Below are 25,319 nucleotides of genomic sequence, written 5' to 3' on the forward strand. Positions count from 1 at the left end.
GAAAAGCAAGGAGAAACTACACTCACAACTGCAGAACAGACAGAAGGAGGAGAGCACATGGAGCAAATGAAACACTCAACACGGCAAGCAGACCCAGAAGAAATGCCAGAAAAGCCAGTAGTTTGCACCAGGACCGGCTGATGTGTGCAACACGAATACCCATACATTCCGGGAGCTCTGCTCTATTGGGGAGGGGAGAAGAGAGGAGGGGAGGGGATGTGGCTGTGTGGGAATCACTGCAGAAAGAATAGTTCACATGTTTGGATTGGGCACTGTTGACAGAATGTTTACTCTTTGGAATTGGACACTACTCTCAGACTTTTTTACTTCACTTTTGATAGTTTTTAATAGCAAGTTATGTAAAAATAAAAATTTTTGTTGTAGCATCCCCAAGGATGTTTTCATTGTCTGCAATAATGAACAAGCAGGATCACTACAGTTGGAAAAGTAGAAACTTTTGGAAATAGACAAAAACTTTGTAAAAAATAATACTTGTGACTTTTATCAAACTTTTAAGAACAAATTAAAAGGGTTGTTGTTGTTGTTGTGGTCTTCAGTCCTGAGACTGGTTTGATGCAGCTCTCCATGCTACTCTATCCTGTGCAAGCTTCTTCATCTCCCAGTACCTACTGCAACCTACATCCTTCTGAATCTGCTTAGTGTATTCATCTCTTGGTCTCCCCCTACCCTCCACACTGCCCTCCAATACTAAATCGGTGATCCCTTGATGCCTCAGAACATGCCCTACCAACCGATCCCTTCTTCTGGTCAAGTTGTGCCACAAACTCCTCTTCTCCCCAATCCTATTCAGTACCTCCTCATTAGTTATGTGATCTACCCATCTAATCTTCAGCATTCTTGTGTAGCACCACATTTCGAAAGCTTCTATTCTCTTCTTGTCCAAACTATTTACTGCCCATGTTTCACTTCCATACATGGCTACACTCCATACAAATACTTTCAGAAATGACTTCCTGACACTTAAATCTATACTCGATGTTAACAAATTTCTCTTCTTCAGAAACGCTTTCCTTGCCATTGCCAGTCTACATTTTATATCCTCTCTATTTCGACCATCATCAGTTATTTTGCTCCCCAAATAGCAAAACTCCTTTACTACTTTAAGTGTCTCATTTCCTAATCTAATACCCTCAACATCACCCGACTTAATTCGACTACATTCCATTATCCTCGTTTTGCTTTTGTTGATGTTCATCTTATATCCTCCCTTCAAGACACCATCCATTCCATTCAACTGCTCTTCCAAGTCCTTTGCTGTCTCTGACAGAATTACAATGTCATCAGCAAACCTCAAAGTTTTTTTTCTTCTCCATGGATTTTAATACCTACTCCAAATTTTTCTTTTGCTTCCTTTACTGCTTGCTCAATATACAGATTGAATAACATTGGGGAGAGGCTACAACCCTGTCTTACTCCCTTCCCAACCACTGCTTCCCTTTCATGTCCCTCGACTCTTATAACTGCCATCTGGTTTCTGTACAAATTGTAAATAGCCTTTCACTCCCTGTATTTTACCCCTGCCACCTTTAGAATTTGAAAGAGAGTATTCCAGTCAACATTGTCAAAAGCTTTCTCTAAGTCTACAAATGCTAGAAACGTAGGTTTGCCTTTCCTTAATCTTTCTTCTAAGATAAGTCGTAAGGTCAGTATTGCCTCACGTGTTCCAGTATTTCTACAGAATCCAAACTGATCTTCCCCGAGGTCGGCTTCTACTAGTTTTTCCATTCGTCTGTAAAGAATTCGTGTTAGTATTTTGCAGCTGTGACTTATTAAACTGATTGTTCGGTAATTCTCACATCTGTCAACACCTGCTATCTTTGGGATTGGAATTATTATATTCTTCTTGAAGTCCGAGGGTATTTCGCCTGTTTCATACATCTTGCTCACCAGATGGTAGAGTTTTGTCAGGACTGGCTCTCCCAAGGCCGTCAGTAGTTCCAAAGGAATGTCTAGCAATATGAGGTGTCTTTTTTTGGTTCTAATAAAACCCCATGTCATTCCAAGCATGTGTGTTAATTTTTACCTCTCAATCTACATTATTCCATGATTTATTAAGTTTTCAAATTTATACTGATTTTTTGATCACCCGGTATTTCCTGGCCGAGGCACTGGCAATGGACAACAGTGACAGGAGCTTCACCTGGCCGCCACTCGTGCCGGATACAAATACTGCGATGCCAGACTGCACGGGCACACCACCACATCCCTTCCCACTTCTACGGAGCAGGTGCCAAGGGCATTAGTGAACAAAACCACAAAACAGGACTATGCTAACTGAATCACTGCTGATGGACGGTTGTCATAGGTGTCACAACAAATTTTGACAGCAGTGACAGCAGTTAAGCAAATGCTGCTGCATTGCAATGGTGTCATCTGAAGAGGTGTCGCCCTCAAAGGGATTGATGGCCAGCTGTCTCCAGCCGAAAAGGTGTGCCAACGGAAGTGGCCAGGACGATGGTGTGCCAGCTGTGCAATTATCTCACATGTGATGCCTCTATGGACCACGTGGTGGCAAGAGACAGAGACAGCAATGCCAAGGAAATGTCCACCCTTTGCCTCGATGAATGCCCAATGTCTGGGCAGCCACCATTACAACCGGTACATCTGAGGAAGGAGCCTCCGTGGTATCCAGCCTGTGCGAGATGGCGACATCTGCAGGCAGGTCTTCGACGGTGTCCATTGCAGTTGTGGCAGGTCGTTACCCCTCTGAAGGCATAGTTGATTTGAACTGTGGGAGAAATATGCCTCACCAGCATTCACACTGAATATTTGTCAGTTATGCATCTCGTGAACTATAGCTGGCACTCATTCTGGCCACTGGCTGGATTGCCCACAGCATATTATGAAGGGCACAGCTGTGGCACAGGATGGAGCAGGTTAGCAGCATCCAGGGTTGTCATCTGGGCAGAACCTCCACTGGGCTGCAGGCATTCAGCACAGAGGTTGTGTAGATACTCAGGAAGGGAGGCAATGCTATGTCGGCAAGTGAGTCAAATGTGTCTTAAATGCACACACTGTTATGTTTCACCTTGCCATTTGATAGACTGTGGAATGGGGTGTATGTGAGGTGAGTAATACCTTTCTGGGCGCAGAAATCATGGAACAGTGCGGAGGCAAACTGTGTACCATTATTGTCAGTGGCAATCCTTTGATTGCAAAAATCTGCATTAGAGCCCACACGGTAGTATCTGCCATGGTGGAGTAAATGTGCACGACTTACAGGTAATTAGAAAGTACATCCCCATTACTAACCAGATGGAATGATAGAAAGGACAGCAAAATTGATGTGTATGCAGTCCCACATTTGATCAGAGGTGGGCCACAGAGCAAAAGTTTTTGAGGGGCCTGTCCGAAGCTCGGCACACCGAAGCATCTCAATCACTGAATCGGTGCTGGGCCAGTAGACAAAATGCCATGCCAGCATTTTGATGCAGGCTATGCCCCAGTGCCCACAGTGGGGAAGTGTCAGAATTCGAGGCCACAGGACAGTCAGAATGAAATTGCATATTTCATTGGAATCCATACTAAAGAGAAGTGTTCCATCAACAGCTGCAAGCTGATTACAAAGAAGGAAAAGATTGTAGCCATTTGGGCCAACCCTGCAGCACAAAATGAGACACCTGATGGAGCACTGGATCTCACCAAGTGGCTTTCTCTGCACACTTGGCTGTGACTGGGATCCTGCCGCACACCATCATTGATACAGAAATGCACAGCATCCATGGGTAGTGAGTTGTGCTTGGGTAGCTCAGTTGGTACAGCAAAGTTCTCAATCCGGCACACAGTTTTAATCTGTCAGGAAGTTTTATATCAGCACACACTCTGCTGCAGAGTGAAAATCTCATTCTGGCAGCATCCATTTTGCCAAATTCTGGGTCAGGACCGATGGGTACGTGTGACAGTGCATCTGCCTTGGCATGACAAGCAGTGGGACAGTAAGGAATCTCGTACTGATACGCATTCAAAAATAGAGTCCATCACTGTAGTCACTGTGCAGTCCTGTCACAAAGCTGAGAATGGGGAAAGGGCCACAAACGATTCATGGTTTGTGATGAGATGGAATTTGTTTCCATAAAGGAAAATGTGGCACTCACACGCCACACAGATGATCACCAATGCTAATATGACTACGAAGTCTTTTGCGACGGAGTCCTTGTATAAATAGTTCTTGGTTTACTTGCCATGTCAAATTTGGATAAAATCCCAAGCTTTTGGTGACTACTTCAGCTTTACCCCTGATGAAGATCACCAATGCTTCCTTTTCTATTTGCAAATAATTGCGTTGAGCCGCTGTCAACATCTTTGAGACATACGGCAGAGGTTGATCCATTAGCTTCACTGTGCGACAAAACTGACCTACTCCATACTGGGATCCATCTGTGGCAAGAACCAGCAGGTACTGAGACATGGGGAAGACATTAGCAACAACTTGATGTCAGTCAACACCTTGTCACAGTCCACCGACAAAACAAAAGAAACACCTTTCTTCCACAAGTTGTATATGGGATGAATGACATCTGCCACATTGGGAATAAATTTTGAATAGTAACTGATTCTTCCCAAAAATGGTTGGAGTTCTTTCAAATTCCATGACTTAGGAAGGCTAGCAATAGCCACTAGATGCTGCTGCCTAAGATGGCAGAAGATGGCCAACATATTCTACTTCTGCCTGAAAAAACTTTGACTTCTGCATGTTGCACTTAAGGCCTGCCTCTTGTATTTAGTGAAAAGACTCCGAAGGTTGTCATGCTCTTCATGCCATGAGGACCCGGTGACGATAATGTCATCTAGAAGATTACACGACAGGGGACATTGCCTAATAACTGCTCTAAGACTTGCTGAAAAACAGTGCATAATTTTGCACTGACTGCAGAAATACCTGTGTGTATTGTGATATATTGTGAAATTTCGAACATTCATGAGTGCCATGATAGAATCATACTTTTATTGTCAATTATAGGCTTAAACCTACTTGTGCTCTTTTCAAATTTTTGAGAACAGTGCATCTGTCCTCATTCAAAACAATCATTCTCTAATTTCATTATACAATTACATGAGAAATAGGTTATTTTTAACAATTTCTGGATGCTTACAAAACTATATTTTCATATGTTACCATTACGAGTGTTAATTGGCATTTGCGATTTAGTTACTGTAGCAGATATTCTAAATAAACATACTGTGTTACAGCTACTTTTACCTTAAAGAGGAGTGGTCCTATATATTATCTGCATTTATTGTAAATTAACTCTGTTTTCAAGTTTGCTAACATCTGTAATTAACATCAAACATTTTAGGAAGCTAGTAATTTTATCACAGGTTTTTGTTTCGCCTTAATAGAAATCTCATTCTGTGTATTTGCTTCAGTTCTTGTAGGGAATTAGCAAGTTCTTCGCTCAACAGATTGAAAAATAATCAGCAGGCTTAATTTAGAGTTATTTGTTCACTGCTTTGTAATACATTGCACCAGCCAAAACGCAGCCCCACTGTGAATGCTATTAAAACACACGGGACGAGTTGGCTGACGTTTGTAAGTAGCTGGAAATCACCCAGACTACTGTCAAACAGTTGGCAGCTGCTGCAAATTGGTGTGTTGGATGAGCTCCTGAGAGTCGTGTACGTGTGATACCTGTACCACAGGTAGAGTCCACACAGAATACGGTTGCCAATGTAGAGTGACCAATTTTCGACCAGTGTAATGGGCAAGTTCATTGGTTTGTTCAGAGGGGGAGGCCTACACTGCCTGTGAACTTTCGGCTGGTTGGGAATGACAGAATCGAGGCACAAGCCTTTCAATCTTTCTCAAATGTTTTTACAGAAACTATTTGGTTAAAAAATTTAATTTTTGCTTTACTTGTAGCTTTATACACTCCTGGAAATGGAAAAAAGAACACATTGACACCGGTGTGTCAGACCCACCATACTTGCTCCGGACACTGCGAGAGGGCTGTACAAGCAATGATCACACGCACGGCACAGCGGACACACCAGGAACCGCGGTGTTGGCCGTCGAATGGCGCTAGCTGCGCAGCATTTGTGCACCGCCGCCGTCAGTGTCAGCCAGTTTGCCGTGGCATACGGAGCTCCATCGCAGTCTTTAACACTGGTAGCATGCCGTGACAGCGTGGACGTGAACCGTATGTGCAGTTGACGGACTTTGAGCGAGGGCATATAGTGGGCATGCGGGAGGCCGGGTGGACGTACCGCCGAATTACTCAACACGTGGGGCCTGAGGTCTCCACAGTACATCGATGTTGTCGCCAGTGGTCGGCGGAAGGTGCACGTGCCCGTCGACCTGGGACCGGACCGCAGCAACGCACGGATGCACGCCAAGACTGTAGGATCCTACGCAGTGCCGTAGGGGACCGCACCGCCACTTCCCAGCAAATTAGGGACACTGTTGCTCCTGGGGTATCGGCGAGGACCATTCGCAACTGTCTCCATGAAGCTGGGCTACGGTCCCGCACACCGTTAGGCCGTCTTCCGCTCATGCCCCAACATCATGCAGCCCGCCTCCAGTGGTGTCGCGACAGACGTGAATGGAGGGACGAATGGAGACGTGTCGTCTTCAGCGATGAGAGTCGCTTCTGCCTTGGTGCCAATGTTGGTCGTATGCGTGTTTGGCGCCGTGCAGGTGAGCGCCACAATCAGGACTGCATACGACCGAGGCACACAGGGCCAACACCCGGCATCATGGTGTGGGGAGCGATCTCCTACACTGGCCGTACACCACTGGTGATCGTCGAGGGGACACTGAATAGTGCACGGTACATCCAAACCGTCATCGAACCCATCGTTCTACCATTCCTAGACCGGCAAGGGAACTTGCTGTTCCAACAGGACAATGCACGTCCGCATGTATCCCGTGCCACCCAACGTGCTCTAGAAGGTGTAAGTCAACTACCCTGGCCAGCAAGATCTCCGGATCTGTCCCCCATTGAGCATGTTTGGGACTGGATGAAGCGTCGTCTCACGCTGTCTGCATGTCCAGCACGAACGCTGGTCCAACTGAGGCGCCAGGTGGAAATGGCATGGCAAGCCGTTCCACAGGACTACATCCAGCATCTCTACGATCGTCTCCATGGGAGAATAGCAGCCTGCATTGCTGCGAAAGGTGGATATACACTGTACTAGTGCCGACATTGTACATGCTCTGTTGCCTGTGTCTATGTGCCTGTGGTTCTGTCAGTGTGATCATGTGATGTATCTGACCCCAGGAATGTGTCAAGAAAGTTTCCCCTTCCTGGGACAATGAATTCACGGTGTTCTTATTTCAATTTCCAGGAGTGTATGACAGGTTCATGACGATGTGCCCATCATTTCGTTAAGGGTCATAGTTATTATGATATTTACATGGAAATAAGGCACTGCACAAAATTTGAAAAAGCCTGCAATGAAAAATAGGGGCCGCTATGATTTTGCATTTGGTGCATATTACATAATATGTTACTGCTTATGAAAATTAGCTAACATATTGAATTTTTCTTTAGACTTGGGTGGAGGTCTCCATCAGTCACTCAAATTGATCTGATGTAGAACACTCATTTTTGATAACGCCTTGCTAGCCATAAAGCCAGAGTGAAATATCCACAACATGTCTCATATTTCATAAATGGTTTAAGATATCAAAATGAGATTTTGGCAAATGATAGCACGAAAAGAAAGGAATATTTTCCCCATATGGTTATTATGCAAAACTTCATGATCTGCCATGTTATTCCACTAACTACAGACTTTTTGATGAGATAATGTAATGTTTAAGGGCTATCAATAGCTGGTGAAATGAGAAATACTATGGGTTTTGGAACATAAGTGAAGACACTTCATGTTCAGTTTGTACCAAGGATGTGTTTTTTCTAAGATACAGACCTTACTTTTCTTCAGTTCCTCACTTAATAAAGCACTTTTTCAGAATTCTCTCACAGTCGTGTCTGCGCAACATGTTAGCAAGGTAAGAATGCATAAATGCTGATGTGTTTTGGCAAAAGAAGCAAATTTTAATATGGTAAGAAGAGAAATATGTAGCCTTTACTCAAAACTCGCCACTCATGATGCTTCTCTAAAAGTTACAAATGGTTAACAAGCCAGGTAGAAAGAAATCACTGCATTTTGAGCAGAATTCTTTTTAGGTACTAACCAAAGTGGAGGTGACAGATCTTTTTGAATGGTCATCACACAAGGGCCTTAGTTAACATTTACAAAAAATGTTAGTGCAGGCTGCAGTTTAGAATGGCACTTCCCCCTTGGCACTTGGCACTTCCCCTACAGTGCCTGCCCACGGCGCACTACCACTCTCCCCATGTGTGCCGTGCTGTCTGTGCAACTACCAGCCGTAGTATTCTGCGCAGACTCCGCTTCAAGTACTATCCTCTCCTGTGCATCCTGTCTCCTCTGCAGGTAGTAGAGGATCCATCATTATTCATCCACTTGACTGCAAATGGTGTGTCAGTGGTAGATCTTGGCATCCTGTACAGGGTGAATGGAGACCAGGGAGGACTCGGGGTGTTGTACTGGTCCCCCTAACCAAATAGTTTGATATGCTGTCTTTCGTTGAAACCAAAACTGAGCCATTGGAACTTACTTCACCTGTTGGGGGAAACCTGTTTTGTCCAGTGTCAGGAGGAAGCAAGCGCAAAGGAGTAGGGGCCCATTAATCATCAGCAGTTCAAACATATGGCGAATGATGGTATCCCTTAGCAAAAGGCAGGAAGAAGCAGGAAAGGACACCAGGTGCACTCAGAGTGTATGCCTGGGGGCCTCATTTAACATGTTGAAGAGAGGGAACTGGGTGTACCCAACTGCAGATTGTAGCGCATGTTGGAACAAATGATGCCTGGAATCTGAGATCTGAGCTCATACTTTGGTCATTCCAGTGACTGGCATACATGTTCAAGAAGACAAGCCTTGCACATGCAGTTTCAATGAAGCTCACAATTTGCAGCATGGTCCCCAGAACTGATCATGGCCCTTTGCTCTGTGTCAAGTAGAAGGACTGAAGCAGAGACTATGAAGGTTCAGTGACAAGCTAGGCTGTGACTTCCTGGACTTGCACCATAGGATTGAGAACTGTAGGGTCCTACTAAATTGGTCAGGTGTGCACTACAAATCAGAGGCTGCTACCCGGTGTGGAGTGCACACAAGAATTTTTTACATTAGGTGACTCTCCAGCTGATCCAGATAATGATAGCTGTATGAAACCCAGAAGTATCAGCTTAAGATCTAAAGAAATGCCTCCCACAGGTGAAAGCATTAAAATCCCAATGGTACGGTGGTCAAGCATTCACAACAGAGTGCCAGAGTTTGAAGCACTCATGAAAAGCAGTGGATCTCACATAATACTAGGGACAGAGAGTGGGTTGAATCTGAAATTGGTTGCAGTGAGATTTTTGGGGAAAATTTAAGTGTATATCAAAAGGATAGGCAAATCGGTAATGTAGGTGGTGAATTTGTTGCAGTAGACAAAAAACTCAAACCCACCAGGATAGAAATTCAAGCTGCATGTGAGATTGTTCGAGCAAGACTCAGTATCAGGTGTGGATCCTTCTTTCGGCACCAGACTCATATCCTGATGTAACAAAAAACTTTAGAGAAAACATCAGTTCATGTGTACACAGGTTCCCTAACCCTACTGTAATCATCAGTAGAGACTTCAATCATCCAACAATTAACTGGGAAAATTACAGTTTTCTTAGTGATGGGCATGATAAGACATCCTGTGAAACATTACTAAATGCCTTTTCTGAAAACTACATAGAACAGATAGTTAGGAATCCCACTCATGAAGTAAATAAATTGAATGTAATGACAACAACTACACCTGACCTCCTTGAGGAGTTCCACATCAAAATTGGTTTCAGTGATCATGATGTGGTTGTGGCAACAACAGTTCCAAAGTACAAAGGACAATTAAAACAAGCAGACAGATACATAAGTTCAGCAAACTAGATGAAAGTCAGTAGTGACATATCTCAGTGAGGAACTTGAAATTTTCAACACAGGCCAGGAACATGTAGAGGAACTATGGCCAAAGTTTAAAAGAATAGTTGACCATGCACTAGATAGATATGCACCCAATAGAACAGTTTATAATGGGAAGGAATCTCCATGGTATACAGTCACTTAAAAGAAACTTTAAAGAAACAAAGATTACTGCATAACAGGTGTAAAAGAAAGCATAGGGCTATAGACACAGAGAGATGCTAAATTAAACGTGTTTGGCTGTCAAGAGGGCAATGTGAGGTGCTTTCAATGACTAACATAGTACAATATTGTCATATGAGATTTCATAAAACCCAAAGAAATTCTGGTGACATGTAAAGGCTTTTAGAAGCACCAAAGTTAGTGTCCAGCCTGTAGTGAATGAGACAAGAACTGAAACTGAGGGTAGCAAAGAAAAAGCTGAGATGCTCAACTCTGTTTCTCTATTTCCCTATGTTCCTTTACAAAGGAAAAACCCCTTGTACTGCTGAAAAGATAATGAAATATGTATTAGTGTCAGTGGTGTTGAGAAACAGCTAAATCATTAAAAGTGAACAAAGCTCCAGTGTCATGGAATCCCTATCAGATTCTATGCCGAATTTGTGGCTCCTCTTCTAACTACAATCTATCGTAGATACCCACGACTGAACTTATGTGTTCATTCCATTTCATATCCCCACAAAGTGTTACACCCAGGTGTTCATATGAGTTGGCTGATGTCAACAGTGGCTTATTGATATTATGGTCATAGAATACTACTTTTTTTTCATTTTGTGAAGTGCACAATGCTACATTTCTGAACATTTCAAGCAAGTTGCCAATCTTTGCACCACTTTGAAATATTATCATAATCGACTGAATATTTATGCAGCATCTTTCAGATAGTATTTCATTATAGATAACTGCATAATCTGCAAAAATCCTGATTTCCCTATTAATAGTGTCTGCAAGATCATCAAACCACAGCCTGAACAGCAAGGGTCCCAATACACCTCCCTGGGGCACACCCGGTTATTTCTACATCTAACAATGACTCTCTATCCAAGATAACATGTTGCATCCTCCCTACCAGAAAGTCCTCAATCCAGTCACAAATTTTACTTGATGCCCCATATGATCGTAGTTTTGATAGAAAGTGTAGGTGTGGTGCTTTTCAGAAATCAAGAAATACAGCATTTATCTGTTTGCCTTGGTACAAAACTTCCAGTATATCTTGTGAGAAAAGTGCAAGTATTATTTCACATGATGATGTTTTCGAAACCCATGCTGGTTGGCACTGAGGAGGTCATTCTGTTCAAGATACCTCATTATGTCTAAGATTCTACAACAAATGGATGTCAAGGATCTTGGAAGGTAGTTTTGTGGATGACTCCTGCTATCATTCTTGTAGAAGGATGTGCCATGTGCTTTCTTTTCCAAGAACTGGAAATGATTTTTTGTTTGAGGGATCTACGATAGATTATAATTAGAAGCCATGAACCTCAAGATGGTTTGCAGAGTATGGATGTAGTTGTAGATGTAGATGTAGATAGGGTGGGTGCTTGTGATGCCAAAAGGCAAGTGCCTGTAACAATATATCTTGAATGGGGATGTTGATGGCTCTGAGCACTATGGGATTTAACTTCTGAGGTCATCTGTTGGGGGTGTTGATATCTATAATCTGTCAGCATGAGGATTCCAGATGAAGCTGTAGATATTCCTCCACCATACCAATTTTTTAAAAACATTTGCCACATGCCAGTTTTGCGAGGATTTCATCAGTCCGCATAATTGGATAAGAATATCCTGCCAAACGAGTTTCAATGTGGATCTGAAATCTCCACACAAATGAAGAGTCCCTGAAGATTTGTAAATGACAACTAATGGCACAGCTCATTGGCTAGAGGGAACAATGATGTATGTGCCCTGCAACCCATCAAGTCCCTCCTCGACTGCCGATCTCAGGAAGGAGCTGATCATGACGAAATTTAGATATTGCCATTGGTTTGAGGGTGATGTGTGTCTCAAAATCCTTTGCTGCCCCCAAACCTGGTGTAAACAGGAGACCAAACTCACAGCAGCTGTCACCCAGTTCCTGGAACAGAATAGCAGAAACGAGATGGATCACATCTTGAATTTGAAATAAAGAAACCGAGAATGCATCAAAACCAAAAATGTTCTCCGACATAGTACTGTCTACATCCATAAACATAATACCCCTCAGGGTACTTGATGGTTGACATCAATCGTAAACTCTCCTTGAACAGGAATGGGCTGGTTTCCATAACTGACCGAATGACAATTTGCGGACGAGAGAGCAGGTCGACCGAGACTATGATATGTTTCCAGTTTCACAAGGAACACAGAGGACCCAATGTTGACCTGTAAATAGTTAGCTTGTTGCTGAATCAACAGCATAAATGTAAATCTTGCTGCGGGTGTCAAGCTCTTGGTCATGGACAGGCATAAAACTACGCACTTGCATGAACCCCATGTCTGTGTCTGAGGCCCGGCTACACAGGGAACTACGACTTGGACGTATGGCCTTGTCTGTCACAAGCATCACACACAGTGTGTGTATGCAGGTAACAGCACAGAGAGTGTACACGGAAACAGTCACGACATGACGGAAAAGTGGAGTCGAAAACAGCGACAATCTATTGTGACCCAAATTAATTAAGGAACAAATTGAGGGCATCAGGGAATGCTGCCAATGTTGTGGCAACAAGAGTGTGGATGTAATGTCTGTGACATCACCAAACTGTTCAGATGCAACTTCTGACACTTCGAAAACCTTAGCTACAGCTAAAACCAACCATTGGATCTTCTAAACACAATGCCTCCTGATGGACCGGTCTGTCCAGGGCAGAACAAACAATGATATTGTGAATCACAGAATTGGCACAGGAGTGCTGGCAGTGGGCAAACACAAATTTACACTTTCTACTGATCCCACAGAAGTTGGCTACCCATGCTTGATAGGACTGGTCCAGTTTCTTTTGCCATTGGTGGAACTACATATGGGAAACCACCACGCAGGTTTGCTTAAGATAATAAGCACTAAGCAAGTCTTACATTTCAGAAAATGATAATGCTGATGGATCTTTCAATGGGGAAAGTTTTCTAAACATGTAAAACATTTCAGGCACAATCCATGACAAGAAAAAGGCTTTCCAGAATGACTGATCCTCTACCTGAAATGCTGCTGCAGATGTTGCTGGTATGTGTCCCTACCTTCCTTTGCTTTTTGGAATGGTGGGAAAGCTGGGGGGGGTCAATGGGTGAGTAGGCAGGAGTAGCTGGAGGGCCATTGCTCCTAACGAATTTGTAAAGAATTGACAAAACAAGTCTAACTGCTGCTACTGTTGTTGTAGCAGTTGAACCAATGCCAGATCCATTTCACACGTGAAAGACATGCACAGAATGAACTACTTCTTCACCAAAACTGCTGTATTTACACACTTTATTGACAACCACTACATACACAAAAATTATGTTGGTTGACAACTGCATACCAAATAATAACAAGGGTAGAGAAACACTGACTCAAATATTAACAGGCAAAGTACAGAGTCCTATCACTGATAACAGAATGCACACTGGTATGGAGCTGGTCTGACTTGAGAACCTTTTTGTACAGCAAAGAAGATACAAGTTGATGAGGCCCCACTGGTAGCAGCCCTATGTGGCTGTATTTGTTGTCCAGGGCAGTGGCATGCTTGCTTCACTGGGCCACCACCAGGACCATATACCAATGCTGTGGTGGTGGACTGTGTGGGTGCGCCACCACAGAAGAAGCTTATTGGCCAGTAGGAGGAGGATGGGGAGGGGGAATTTAGTAAGGAAAGCTTGAACGAAGAAATCATAACTTAACATAATTTTGTCTATATTGGCTTTGTTCTGAAATAATGGTATGTGGATAACTATCTACTCTTAAACATTATTAATCATTGTATTTTGATAAATTTATGTACAATAGCAAGTTAAAGTACCAGTCAAGGCCACGATAGTAGTTCTTCCCATTGAAGAACTGGATTTCCTCAAAGGTGTCCGGGCTGGGAAAGTTACTGCTGATGTCTGGATGCATAGAGAGAAACATGTAGAGGGCAGTTGTCCCAGTTTTCTGTGGTCCTATCACCAGGAAACGAGGCAGCTGTTCACAGGTTTTATTCCGAGACCAGATCCGTTGATGACGTATATCATTGCAAGGATTCTACAAAATATAAAAACATGTAAATTAGGTTTTGTCATTGAAACATTTCTTACTATGGTAAGTGATGTAAATGGCTTCAACAGATTACAACACTAAATTATGTGTAAATGGGGCCAGAAGTTGCAGACTATATTAACACAAAATACACAAGATAATAAGGATCCACTATTTCATAAGACAGTAAGTGGCAGCGGTATGAAATACACACATTTCGGCTTTCTTATCTAAATGTTCTATACTACAAAGGTAACTAAAAGACAATGCACATCCATAAGTTTCATAAAACAGAGAGTTGCAAATTATTTATCTTTCACAGGTACGTAGAAAAAAGCTTGTCTCCAAAGTTTCTACACTCTTCTCAAAGATATTAAAGTACAAAGCTCCTTCTCACATGACAGAAAGTGTGATTGTTTACCATTTACTGCAAGTGAAACTCTTTCAAACATCCCCCCTCCCCCCTCTTTTTCTCCCTGTTAGCTGCTATAGAGATAAACCCTAGTTCCAAAAGCTTAACACTTTTTTTAGTATTTGTTACGGCACTACTAGCTGCTATTTTGGCCAATATAGTAGCAATTTATTTCAATTAGGTTAATTTCTCATTTTAATATCACTGTCTGATTTACAGAAATAACAGTTCAACAGCTTGATGTATCTAATATGTTGCATTTAAAAAAGATGATAGGTAAACAAGTTTATACTCTTCCCTATCTCTTTTGTTCCATGAACATCATGTATCACAGATGAAATTCTTAGAACATTCCATTATGACGAATTACACTACTGGCCATTAAAATTGCTACACCAAGAAGAAATGCAGATGATAAATGGGTATTCATTGGACAAATATATTATACTAGAACTGACATGTGATTATATTTTCATGAAATTTGGGTGCATAGATCCTGAGAAATCAGTACCCAGAACAACCACCTCTGGCCGTAATAATGGCCTTGATATGCATGGGCATTGAGTCAAACGGAGCTTGGATGGCATGTACAGGTACAGCTGCCCATGCAGCTTCAACATGATACCACAGTTCATCAAGAGTAGTGACTGGCGTATTGTGACAAGCCAGTTGCTCGGCCACCAGTGACCAGATGTTTTCAGTCGGTGAGAGATCTGGAGAATGTGCTGGCCAGGGCAGCAGTCGAACATTTTCTGTATCCAGAAAGGCCCATACAGGACCTGCAACATGCAGTCATACATTATTCTGCTGAAATGTAGAGTTTCGCAGGGATCGAATGAAGGGTAGAGCCACGGGTCATAACACATCTGAAATGCAATGTCCACTGTTCAAAGTACCATCAATGCGAACAAGAGGTGACCGAGACGTGTAACCAATGGCACCCCATACCATCACAGCGGGTGATACGCCAGTATGGCAAAGACGAATACGTGCTTCCAATGTGGGTTCACTGCGATGTCGCCAAACACAGATGCGACCATCATGATGCTGTAAACAGAACCTGGATTCATCCGAAAAAATGACGTTTTGCCATTCGTGCATCCAGGTTCATCGTTGAGTACACCATTGCAGGCGCTCCTGTCTGTGATGCAGTGTCAACGGTAACCGCAGCCATGGTCTCTGAGCTCATAGTCCATGCTGCTGCAAATGTCATCAAACTGTTCGTGCAGATGGTTGTTGTCTTGCAAATGTCCCCATCTGTTGACTCAGGGATCGAGACGTGGCTGCAAGATCCATTACAGCCACGCGGATAAGATGTCTGTCGTCTCGACTACTAGTGATATATTCCATATTCTGCTAACAGTCATTGGATCTCGACCAACGCGCTTTATCAAAGTTGGAAACGTGATGGTACGCATTTCTCCTCCTTATACGAGGCATCACAACAACATTTCACCAGGCAACGCCGGTCAAGTGCTGTTTGTGTATGAGAAATCGGTTGGAAACTTTCCTCATGTCAGTACATTGTAGGTGTCGCCACCAGCACCAAGCTCATGTGAATGCTCTGAAAAGCTAATCATTTGCACAGAAACTTCTTCCTGTTGGTTTAATTTTGCATCTGTAGCATGTCATCTTCATGGCGTTGCAACTTTAATGGCCAGTAGTGTAAATATTATCTAGCGTGTTGTGGGAAAATTTGTCTTCTTACAGAACTAAAGAAAAGATATGTCACCCAGCGCATAACAGGCAAAGCAGTTTTAAATGAGCTGATAAAGGTACAATTTCAGGTGCTTTAAAAGCTCTGTTTTGTATGTTTTATTCATAACTTGTCATCTTAGTTGTAATTACTTACATTGCTGAATATATATTAAAGTATACAATAATTATGGAAATAGATGGTCATAACCATTTACAAAACAGAATAGAGAGGATTATTACTGTGACTGACGGCAAAGAAAACTGATATCTGAACATACTTCTCCATGGAGAAACAAGGTCATATTGGCATACATACCCCCCAGACGGGATCCACTTCTTGTGGATAGAGCTGAAAGTATCGTTCCCCGAGCTGCAAGGGAGGTGCAGTTTTCAACCTGAGATTTGTCCAGCACTGCAGGAACTTTATCACAGACTCAAATGTGTATTGTGCCAGGCGGTCATTCCCGTAATTTGACATGTGTGTCATAAATATGTTAATCTGGAACAAGGATATTGTTGGTAAAAATTATTTTACAGAGGTAGCATATGGTCAGTTGTTATCACACTGTGAAATCAACATGTTAACACAGAATACAAATTTTAATGATGGATCTCCTCCATTACATTTCATAAGCTCACAAAAGCCTGAAATTTAAAGTGCAGCAGCTCTGTCCAGAATAAATCTAATAAGTGCATCGTTATTGAGCATACGAGATGCACTGAAAACATGAATCTCCAAAGCATACTATTTGTGTTGATGGTCACACCACCAGGTTAATATTTCATTGCTTCTTTTACTACTTACAATCACTTTCCTTATTATTTATGTCAGTATTCATTTCATGCCAACAGATAGAAGCACCCTTCCTCAAAATTGATTAGCGGTAACATTAAATATCTTACATGATAAATTACTCATGTCTGTACCCTTTTTTAAAATCAGGTTCTAAAACAATCAAATGAAAAAAAAATGTATAAGAGAAGGAAAAATGACTAAGCATTTCCGGAAATTAATGACACATATGTAATGGAAGAATTTAACTATCCACATACCACTTCTAGGAAAACAATACAATATCCGTGCACAGCAAAATGGCGCTATCTGCAACCAGTGCCACGGCAACTGTAGTGCACTATAGGCCATAGATTACAGGATGCATGGCGGCTGCAGAGGTGTGTACAGGTGAACAGACATGCAACTGTTGAGCAACACACCACTAAGATGAACCGAGGGGGCTACCAATAGTGTCTCCTGAAGAACCGTTCGGAGAGCATTACCGCATACGGGCCTTTTAAAATTAATCACATTTTATGCAACATCATGCAGATGGCCATTGGCATGAAATGTCTGAAAGCAAACATCCTGCAACCAGGAGGCAGTGTTATGGTCTGGGGAATGTTTTTGTGTGATTCCCCGGGTAGTCTCATCATTCTGGAAGGCACAATGGAACAATACAAGTACACCTCTGTCCTCGGAAACTGTGTCAACCCCCACAGGCAGTTTGTTTTTCCACGGCATGATGGCATTTACCAGCAGAACAGTGCAATGAGTCATACAGCTTGCAGTGTGCGTGTGTAGTTCAAAGAGCACTGGGATAAGTTTATCGTGCTCCCCTTGCAATGAAACTCCCTGGGCTGAAACCCAATGGGAACCAGTGGGACCACCTCAATCAGATTGTTTGCATCGTGGATTCTTATCTGAGAAACATCCCTTCCAGAACCAAACTGACTTTCTTCTTGCACATCTCACAGTAACATATGCTCTAAAGGTGGTTATTCAGGCTTTTGACAGTTGCTCACATTAACGTACCTGGACAGTGTAATGTGGGTTATGTAATTTTTAAGGACAATAAAGAGTAATTCCAAATTGCTGCACTATTATGTGTAAAAACTGTAGTGAAGGTGGTGTCACGTCTAGTATTTCTGATAAATGAAGGCAGAGAAAAACAGTGGGTAATTAAAATTAAACCAAAAGACGAAAATTGTAGAGGCGGTATGTGGAAACTTTCTCCAAAGCCCTGCTTTCAAGACTTGAGAACGAAAGAAAAAAAAAAAAAAAAAAAAAAAAAAAAAAAGTTGTTTAGTGCCCGACCAACAATCCACAAACTATGGGTTCAAAACTAGGGCAGCCCAACATTTTTCTCTTGCCCATCAATTATCACTTCCTTCAATTTTGGTTTTGTTAATGGGAAGAAATGGATTTATATCTGTGATATGTCTCTAGTAATACATTGAATTTACCAGTAGCACATTTTTATTTATAGACTATTTATTGATGCTCACAGGACAAATTATTGGTTTGGGAAAATAAACATCAAGGAATATAAATCTGTCAGTGGGTATCTTGCTAGCATGTATAACATGGATAATCAATGACCTGCATTACTATTACTGCGTCAATATAGAAAGTATATGTTTAGTTCTTCAAAATCAGCTACTGTGAAATTGTTTTTTCCAATTTTTTTTATGTTTTTGCAGAAACATATTTTCCAGATTTCCTCAGTATAAGAGAAAGTTATTAGGTTCACAATGACTCATTGACAAAACATTAAAGCAGGGATGAAAAAGATATATTCAAAGTTTATAAGCTACTAACTTTGACCACAAACATCTCAGCAGTAAAATCTGAAATGGCTTCAGAGAATATGGAAAAAAGCTTTATCTGGTTGCTTCCATTATTCACACCAGACTATTCAGTATATTCTATAAAATGAGTAGCCATATATGAATGTCATTCTCTTAAGCCATCTACCAAATAATGAACTACATCATTCACTTAAGCCATGTGCCAAATAATGAACTATGCCATTCACTTAAGCCATGCTTCAGATTATGAACTAGAAGTGCTGCTTTGGTGTCATTTGGTAGACCGATGCCTTTCTCTAATCAATAGGTGATTGCATTTCACATCATGACACTATCTAGTTGTACGTACACCCCACACGCAGTCTGGAAGAAAACATGGTGGCACTGTGATGATTGGCCACTCTCTCCAACACAGGCTCCATAGGAGCTCCCTCTGATGAAATGTGCCAGAATCTGGAGTGTGCTTACGCGCATTCTGCTTATTGTAGGTGTGGACTGGACATCGCTTTGCAGTACAGATTTAAGTTAGCTCTATGTATCTCTTGTTGTAAATAAGTAAGGGGAAAATTCCTGTTAGCTTGTTCTTACAAAAGTGCTAATATTAATAATATTATAAAGAACTAATTTAGTTTTAAATGTTTCTGTGGAAATCCTCCTCAGTGGGGTATAAAAAGAGTTGGACCACACAGAGTTCATGAATTCAGTCTCACATACTACTGTATCAACCATATATCGGGACAGTTAAGTGTTGTTTAAAAAATAAGACAATGAACAACTTGAAATCAGTGGTTTTTAAAAAACTAATGGGAAATCTGTGATTTATAGCAACATAACACAAAATCAGTGCTGTTTAGTGGAATGTCACGGAAAATAGCATTTTTGCCTCTTCTCTGTGAAAAATGTCATAAATCTGAGGATGTCAGCAATAGATGGTAGCTATTTAATGTTGAAAATAGATATCAACTTTTTCATCAGGGCTAATTGCGGCATATAATCTATTTAGAATAATAGTTCATTTCCTAAATTAAGAAGTGAGCTTGTGTGTAACTCGTTCTTATGAAAGTGCTAATATTAATAATATTATGAAGAACTAATCTAATTTTAAATGTTTCTGTGGGACTCCTCCTCAGTGGAGGAGCCTCTGCTTCCTGACAATCAACAATAGTAGCGGTATTGAATGTGTAAATATATTACATAATCTAAATTTCTATTCGGCGAAACATTTCAACATTTGTCATATACGCAAAAGCACCACAAATTCTTATTCATGTCACTGTGTACTCAGCACAAAATGCATAGTGACTTATGAAAATATTATATGACATCTCCATAATTTTAAGGATATTGTTTCCAAAAGATGTTGCAAGAGTTTCTGCATTCAAAGACAAATCTGTGGCATTGTTTATCAAGTCAAAATTTGTTTTGCTGGACATTTTTTGTTCATGTAGTTGATTCACATACATGTTCAAACTTTTCAGCAGTGCAGCAAAATAGACATTTTCTCCAAAATTCTCATGATATCTTGAATGGGAGAAAGTTCTGCCTCTATTCAAATACAGTATTCATTCAGCCTAAACTCAGTGACAAGCATGTGTGTTGACGTAATTCACAATTGTGAAAATGTCAAAGCCTGCACTGACTGCTAATGGATAGGCATGGGAATCTGAAACCACAGTCAAGACACTATTTTGAAACATGTGCAGAGTGGAAAATACAAGACAACAAAATTAAGCAGTATAGTTTGCCAATAAAGTAGCAGTCTTCAAATAGCAGCATTTTTGAAGCTGGGGAAAAAAATGAAATGCAACTTAGGATATGTGGACCACAGAACTGTATAAACATTTTTGAGGGACAAAATTCCACTCCAAAAACTGGAAAACCAAGATTTTAAGCAGTGGATGAATGAATACATTTAATACAAACAAAAAGATACTTCACTTAAAACTTCTGGGCTGGGAGGCCATGGTCGATGTGTAAAACTCTCCCGACATTTCGTCTCTGACTGCAGGAGACATCCTCCAAGGTAAAGTGGTGAGCTGCAAAAAGAACTTGAGGAAGTACTGATTATATAGGCACCACAGAAGGCACCACTGTCCATCACATGGTGTCGGCTATGAGACTGTCTCTGGTAACGCCAACATTCTCTATTGAAAATAATCGATCGTCATGCTTCTGGTGCAACACTGACATTCAAATTTTACCCAGTTTAACACCTTCATCTTCCCTGTTAAAATTATTACAGTGTTTATCAATCTCAATAGTCTCTCTATACATGTGGGCGAGGTTTTAGATATGATGCTCATCTCGCTGAATATATTTCATGATTACCTTCCTGGTAAACATGTTCTGCTATGACCGATTTATCCATGTGACCCAGGTAGCAATTCCTCGTAGGTTCAACAAGACGGGTGTTCACACTTCTCTTTGTGGTACCAATATAAACCTGTCCACAACTACAAGGAATTTTATATGAAGAGATTGACAGCATGGCTATGGGCAGTCCTCTTATTCTTGCTGTGGCTAACTGTTTGTGGAGACTTTTGAACAATGGGTGTTGCAGACTGCCAGTAAGAGACCAGCCAGATGGTATCGTTATGTCAATGACACATTTGTAGTATGGACACAAGGAGCAGAGGAGTTGGATGCCTTCCTGACACATCTAATGGGCAACTGAATTTCCTGGATGTGTCTGTGATTAAATGACAGGACAGAATGTACGGCCGTAAGATGTGTAGAAAGGCCATACATACTGATCGTTATCTGCATAAAGATTCAAACCACACCCTAGACAAAAAAGACAGGGTGTACAAAATTTTTGAACCTGTTTACTTAAAAGATGAGATTGAACATATATGGTAAACTTTCATGAAGAATGGCTATTCTACCAAGGATATACATTGAGCATTTTGCTCTAGGCAGAGAATCAGGAGCAAAGACGAACAACAGTCGCCCAATGGCAAGGTTTTTCTCTCATTCACTAGTAAGGTCACAGATCGCATTGGGAAATTGTTAAGCGAGTATGGAGTGGAAACTATTTTCAGACCCACCAGGGAAATAAAGGAATATTTAAGATCAGAAAAAGATACATGACACCATTTGGCTACAGTGGGGGTACATAAAATTCCTTGAGTTGTGGACAGGAGAAAGAGAAGTGTGAACACCTGTCTTGTTGACATAAGAGGAATTGCTGCCTGGATCACATGGATAAATCAGCCATAGCCAGGAAGGTAATCATGAAATAAAATTCAGCGAGATGAGCACCATATCTAAAACCTGGCATTTTTATTCGTGCATATATATAGAGGCTACTGACATTGATAAACACTGTAATAATTTTAACAGGAAAGATGAAGGTGTTAAACTGGATAAATTTTGGATGACAGCATTGCACCAGAAGCATGACGATTGATTACTTTCAACAGAGAATGCTGGCATTACCAGAGACAGTCTCATAACTGATTCCACGTGATGGACAGTGGTGCCCTCTGTAGTGCTTATATAATCAGTGATTCCTTGAGTTCGCCTCACAGTTCGCCACTTTACCTTGGAGGATGTCTCCTGCATCCAGGGACGAAATGTCAGGGGAGAGTTTTACACATCGACCATAGCCTATCAGCCCAGAAGTTTTAAGTGAAGACAATACCGGCCGTGAAAGTCTAAACTGTATGAGCAAAAATAAAATGTTAAGGCTTAATATTGAACAGAGTAATATATTTTACTCTAGCAAAAAATTAAACTATTTAAAAAAATCAGATACCTATTGTAATAATTGTTTCTGTTTAGGTGCTGGTAACATCCCATGTGCAAAAACAATTAGGGAAACTATCTTGTCTTCAACACAACTACTATGAAAAAATGATAGGAAGCAGCTCGCAGAAAAAGATAAGAGCATTGATGAAGAGGCCATTTTGTTTTCACCATATTGTTTAAATTTTTTGTTACAAGTACACAGTTTCTCAAGATAGCAAACCAACGCAGTGTGCTCATGCAATTTTGGGGCTCTTCAGAAATACAATATACAGTACGATAATGTGAAAGCCTGCTGAGTGATGGTGTTACTATGAAAAAATGTGTTGATTCCTTGAAGACAGTAAAAGGTCATAATTTAAACCAAATTGAGTGTAGAGCACATACACTGAATACAATTCCAAACTTTTTTTTCAAAGGAACTAAGTAAATTGATCACTATGAAACATTCGTACTTGTAGTTTGCCTAGGAAAAGAACGTTGATGCAAGGCTTTCTCCTCTTCCAGTTTTAAGACACTGATAGACCTTCACAGTCACTTACATAACAGAATTTTTTGAAGAAGTGATTGAATTCTTTCAGGGTGAGACATTTGGTAGCTACCTAACACAGACATCGAGTATGTCAATTTGCTATTAGATGACGAAGTGACTTGGATTTTTGTAGTGGTCACGTTGATTGAAGAACATACCAGTCACTTAATATGACAGCCATCTTAGAGATTTTGAAATATCCAATTTTGTTGAACTTTATTCAAAGTTATAAGAGCTTGAAGAATGTTTCAATATTGTGGGGAAAGGAATTTTTGGTGATGTACAAAATAAGATTCTGAAAACGTACAGAAATTTCTGGTTGAAAATTATATTTAGGAGTAAAAGAGGCAACTCACTGAAAGGTACAAGTACCGCATTATTGATAGGCACACAAACAAAAGATACAGAGCTTTGCTAGCTTTCAGAATGCACTTCCTTTTTCTAGGTGTAGGAAAAACATGGACACAAACACACTCACTCACATGAAAACACCTGGCTCCCTACTTTGTGCTCAGTTGACTGCCAGCTCTTTACTGGCTCACAGTGAGTGTACTGAGGTAAGGTGTGGGATGCAGTGGGGGATGCAGAGAGGTGGGAGGCAGAGGGGGGTTGGTTGTCATACTAATGTAAAATGCTGTGCGGTGGTCACAACAGAGCTAGTATATAACATGGCTGCATTCACAGATGGCCCAGCCTCTGATGGAGTAGCATAAGCCTGTGACGGGACTGGAGTATGTGGTGTTGGGTGGCTGGATTGGGCAGATCTTGCATCTGGGTCTTCCACAGGTGTATGATCACTGTGGTACAGGATTGGGGGTGGGAGTGGCATAGTGATGAACTAGGATGTTGCGGAAGTTGGGTGGCCAGTGGAACACCACTCTGGGAGGAGTTGGAAATATCTTGGATAGGATGTCCGTCATTTCAGGGCATGATGATAGATAGTCAAAGCACTGACAAATGTGGTTCAGTCGTCCCAGTCCAGGGTGGTATTGGGTGACAATGGGGGCACTTCTTTGTGGTGGCCATGGCAGATGTTAATCTTCTCTCAGATGTCTCCATCCACACCTCAGTCCACATCAAACCCACCAATCGCCAACAGCACCTGCACTCTGACAGCTGCTACTCCTCCCACACCAAAATATCCTTCCCATACAGCCCCAGTACCCTGCCCAATTTGTGTCCCCACATCAGTTAGTTGTGTGCTGTTATCTCACACCCTAATCATGGGCCCAGCCATCTGCCACCTACTCCCTATACCTGCACTGCTAGCTAGCCCATAGACAGCTCCCCACTCTCCCATGAGCTGTTAGGCACTTTCCCCCAACCCCGTGGCTCCCACCTCATTCCTTGCCTCACCCCACTACATCCCACGCCCCCACCTCACCTCAGTACACTCACTGTGGGCCAGTAAAAAGCTAGCAGTCAACTGAGCCCAACGTAGGCAGCCAGGTGTGTGTGTGTGTGTGTGTGTGTGTGTGTGTGTGTGTCCATATTATTATTATGGCTAGAAAAAAGAAGTGCATACCAAAAGTTAGCCAAGCTCCGTACCTATTGCTTGTGTGCCTATCGACAATGCAGCACTTCTACCTTTCAGCGAGTCGTCTCCTTTATTCCTAAACAAGATTTTGAAAATGATAAAGAGGCATACGCTTCATTGAAAAGTTCAGCAGGGATTGAAGTGCACTGGGCTGCATCTTCATGTAAGGTTGCCAACTCTCATGGCCCCGAATCCAAGCAAACCAGTCTTCAAAGCCTTAGATTCAGGTTTTACCCAAGGGCAATAAGCTTGTATGCATTAATGCAGACATAGCAAGTGACTGACCTCTATAGTGCAGATACTCTGAAGGGGTATAAATCTCTTCAGAACTTTTTCTGATAAGCTCTTCATAACTTTGCTGAAAAGCAAATGTCCACGTATCCAGGAAATGTTGACATAGTCAAATGTCTGCAGGCGACAAGAACTGATAATCAGCCATTTGAAACTGTTGCACTAAGGTTATTTACATTCCATGATACAAATTAGACAATGAGAGGCTATTTTCTAACTACAATGAAACGTTAAAACATTGATATCACAATCTCTTGGAAGATAAATAAGGAATCATGTGAATGCCATCATTTGAAAAACTGTCTTGCCTTAAAGTGTTATTTTTTATTTA

General features: G+C 41.6%; 1 protein-coding gene across 1 annotated transcript in view; it reads right to left on the reverse strand.

Moving 5' to 3' along the window:
* The window catches only part of LOC126419743 (bifunctional heparan sulfate N-deacetylase/N-sulfotransferase), a 105,086-nt gene that overhangs the window by 40,122 nt on the left and 39,645 nt on the right, over nt 1-25,319 (reverse strand). Inside the window, exons 10-11 of the mRNA XM_050086920.1 lie at nt 16,612-16,794; nt 13,971-14,191 (exon numbers count right to left, since the gene is read on the reverse strand). Coding sequence (XP_049942877.1) covers nt 13,971-14,191; nt 16,612-16,794 — 404 coding nt within the window. The remainder of the gene's footprint in view (nt 1-13,970; nt 14,192-16,611; nt 16,795-25,319) is intronic.

The sequence above is a fragment of the Schistocerca serialis genome, chromosome 9 (assembly GCF_023864345.2).
Source record: "Schistocerca serialis cubense isolate TAMUIC-IGC-003099 chromosome 9, iqSchSeri2.2, whole genome shotgun sequence".
Lineage (NCBI taxonomy): Eukaryota > Metazoa > Arthropoda > Insecta > Orthoptera > Acrididae > Schistocerca > Schistocerca serialis.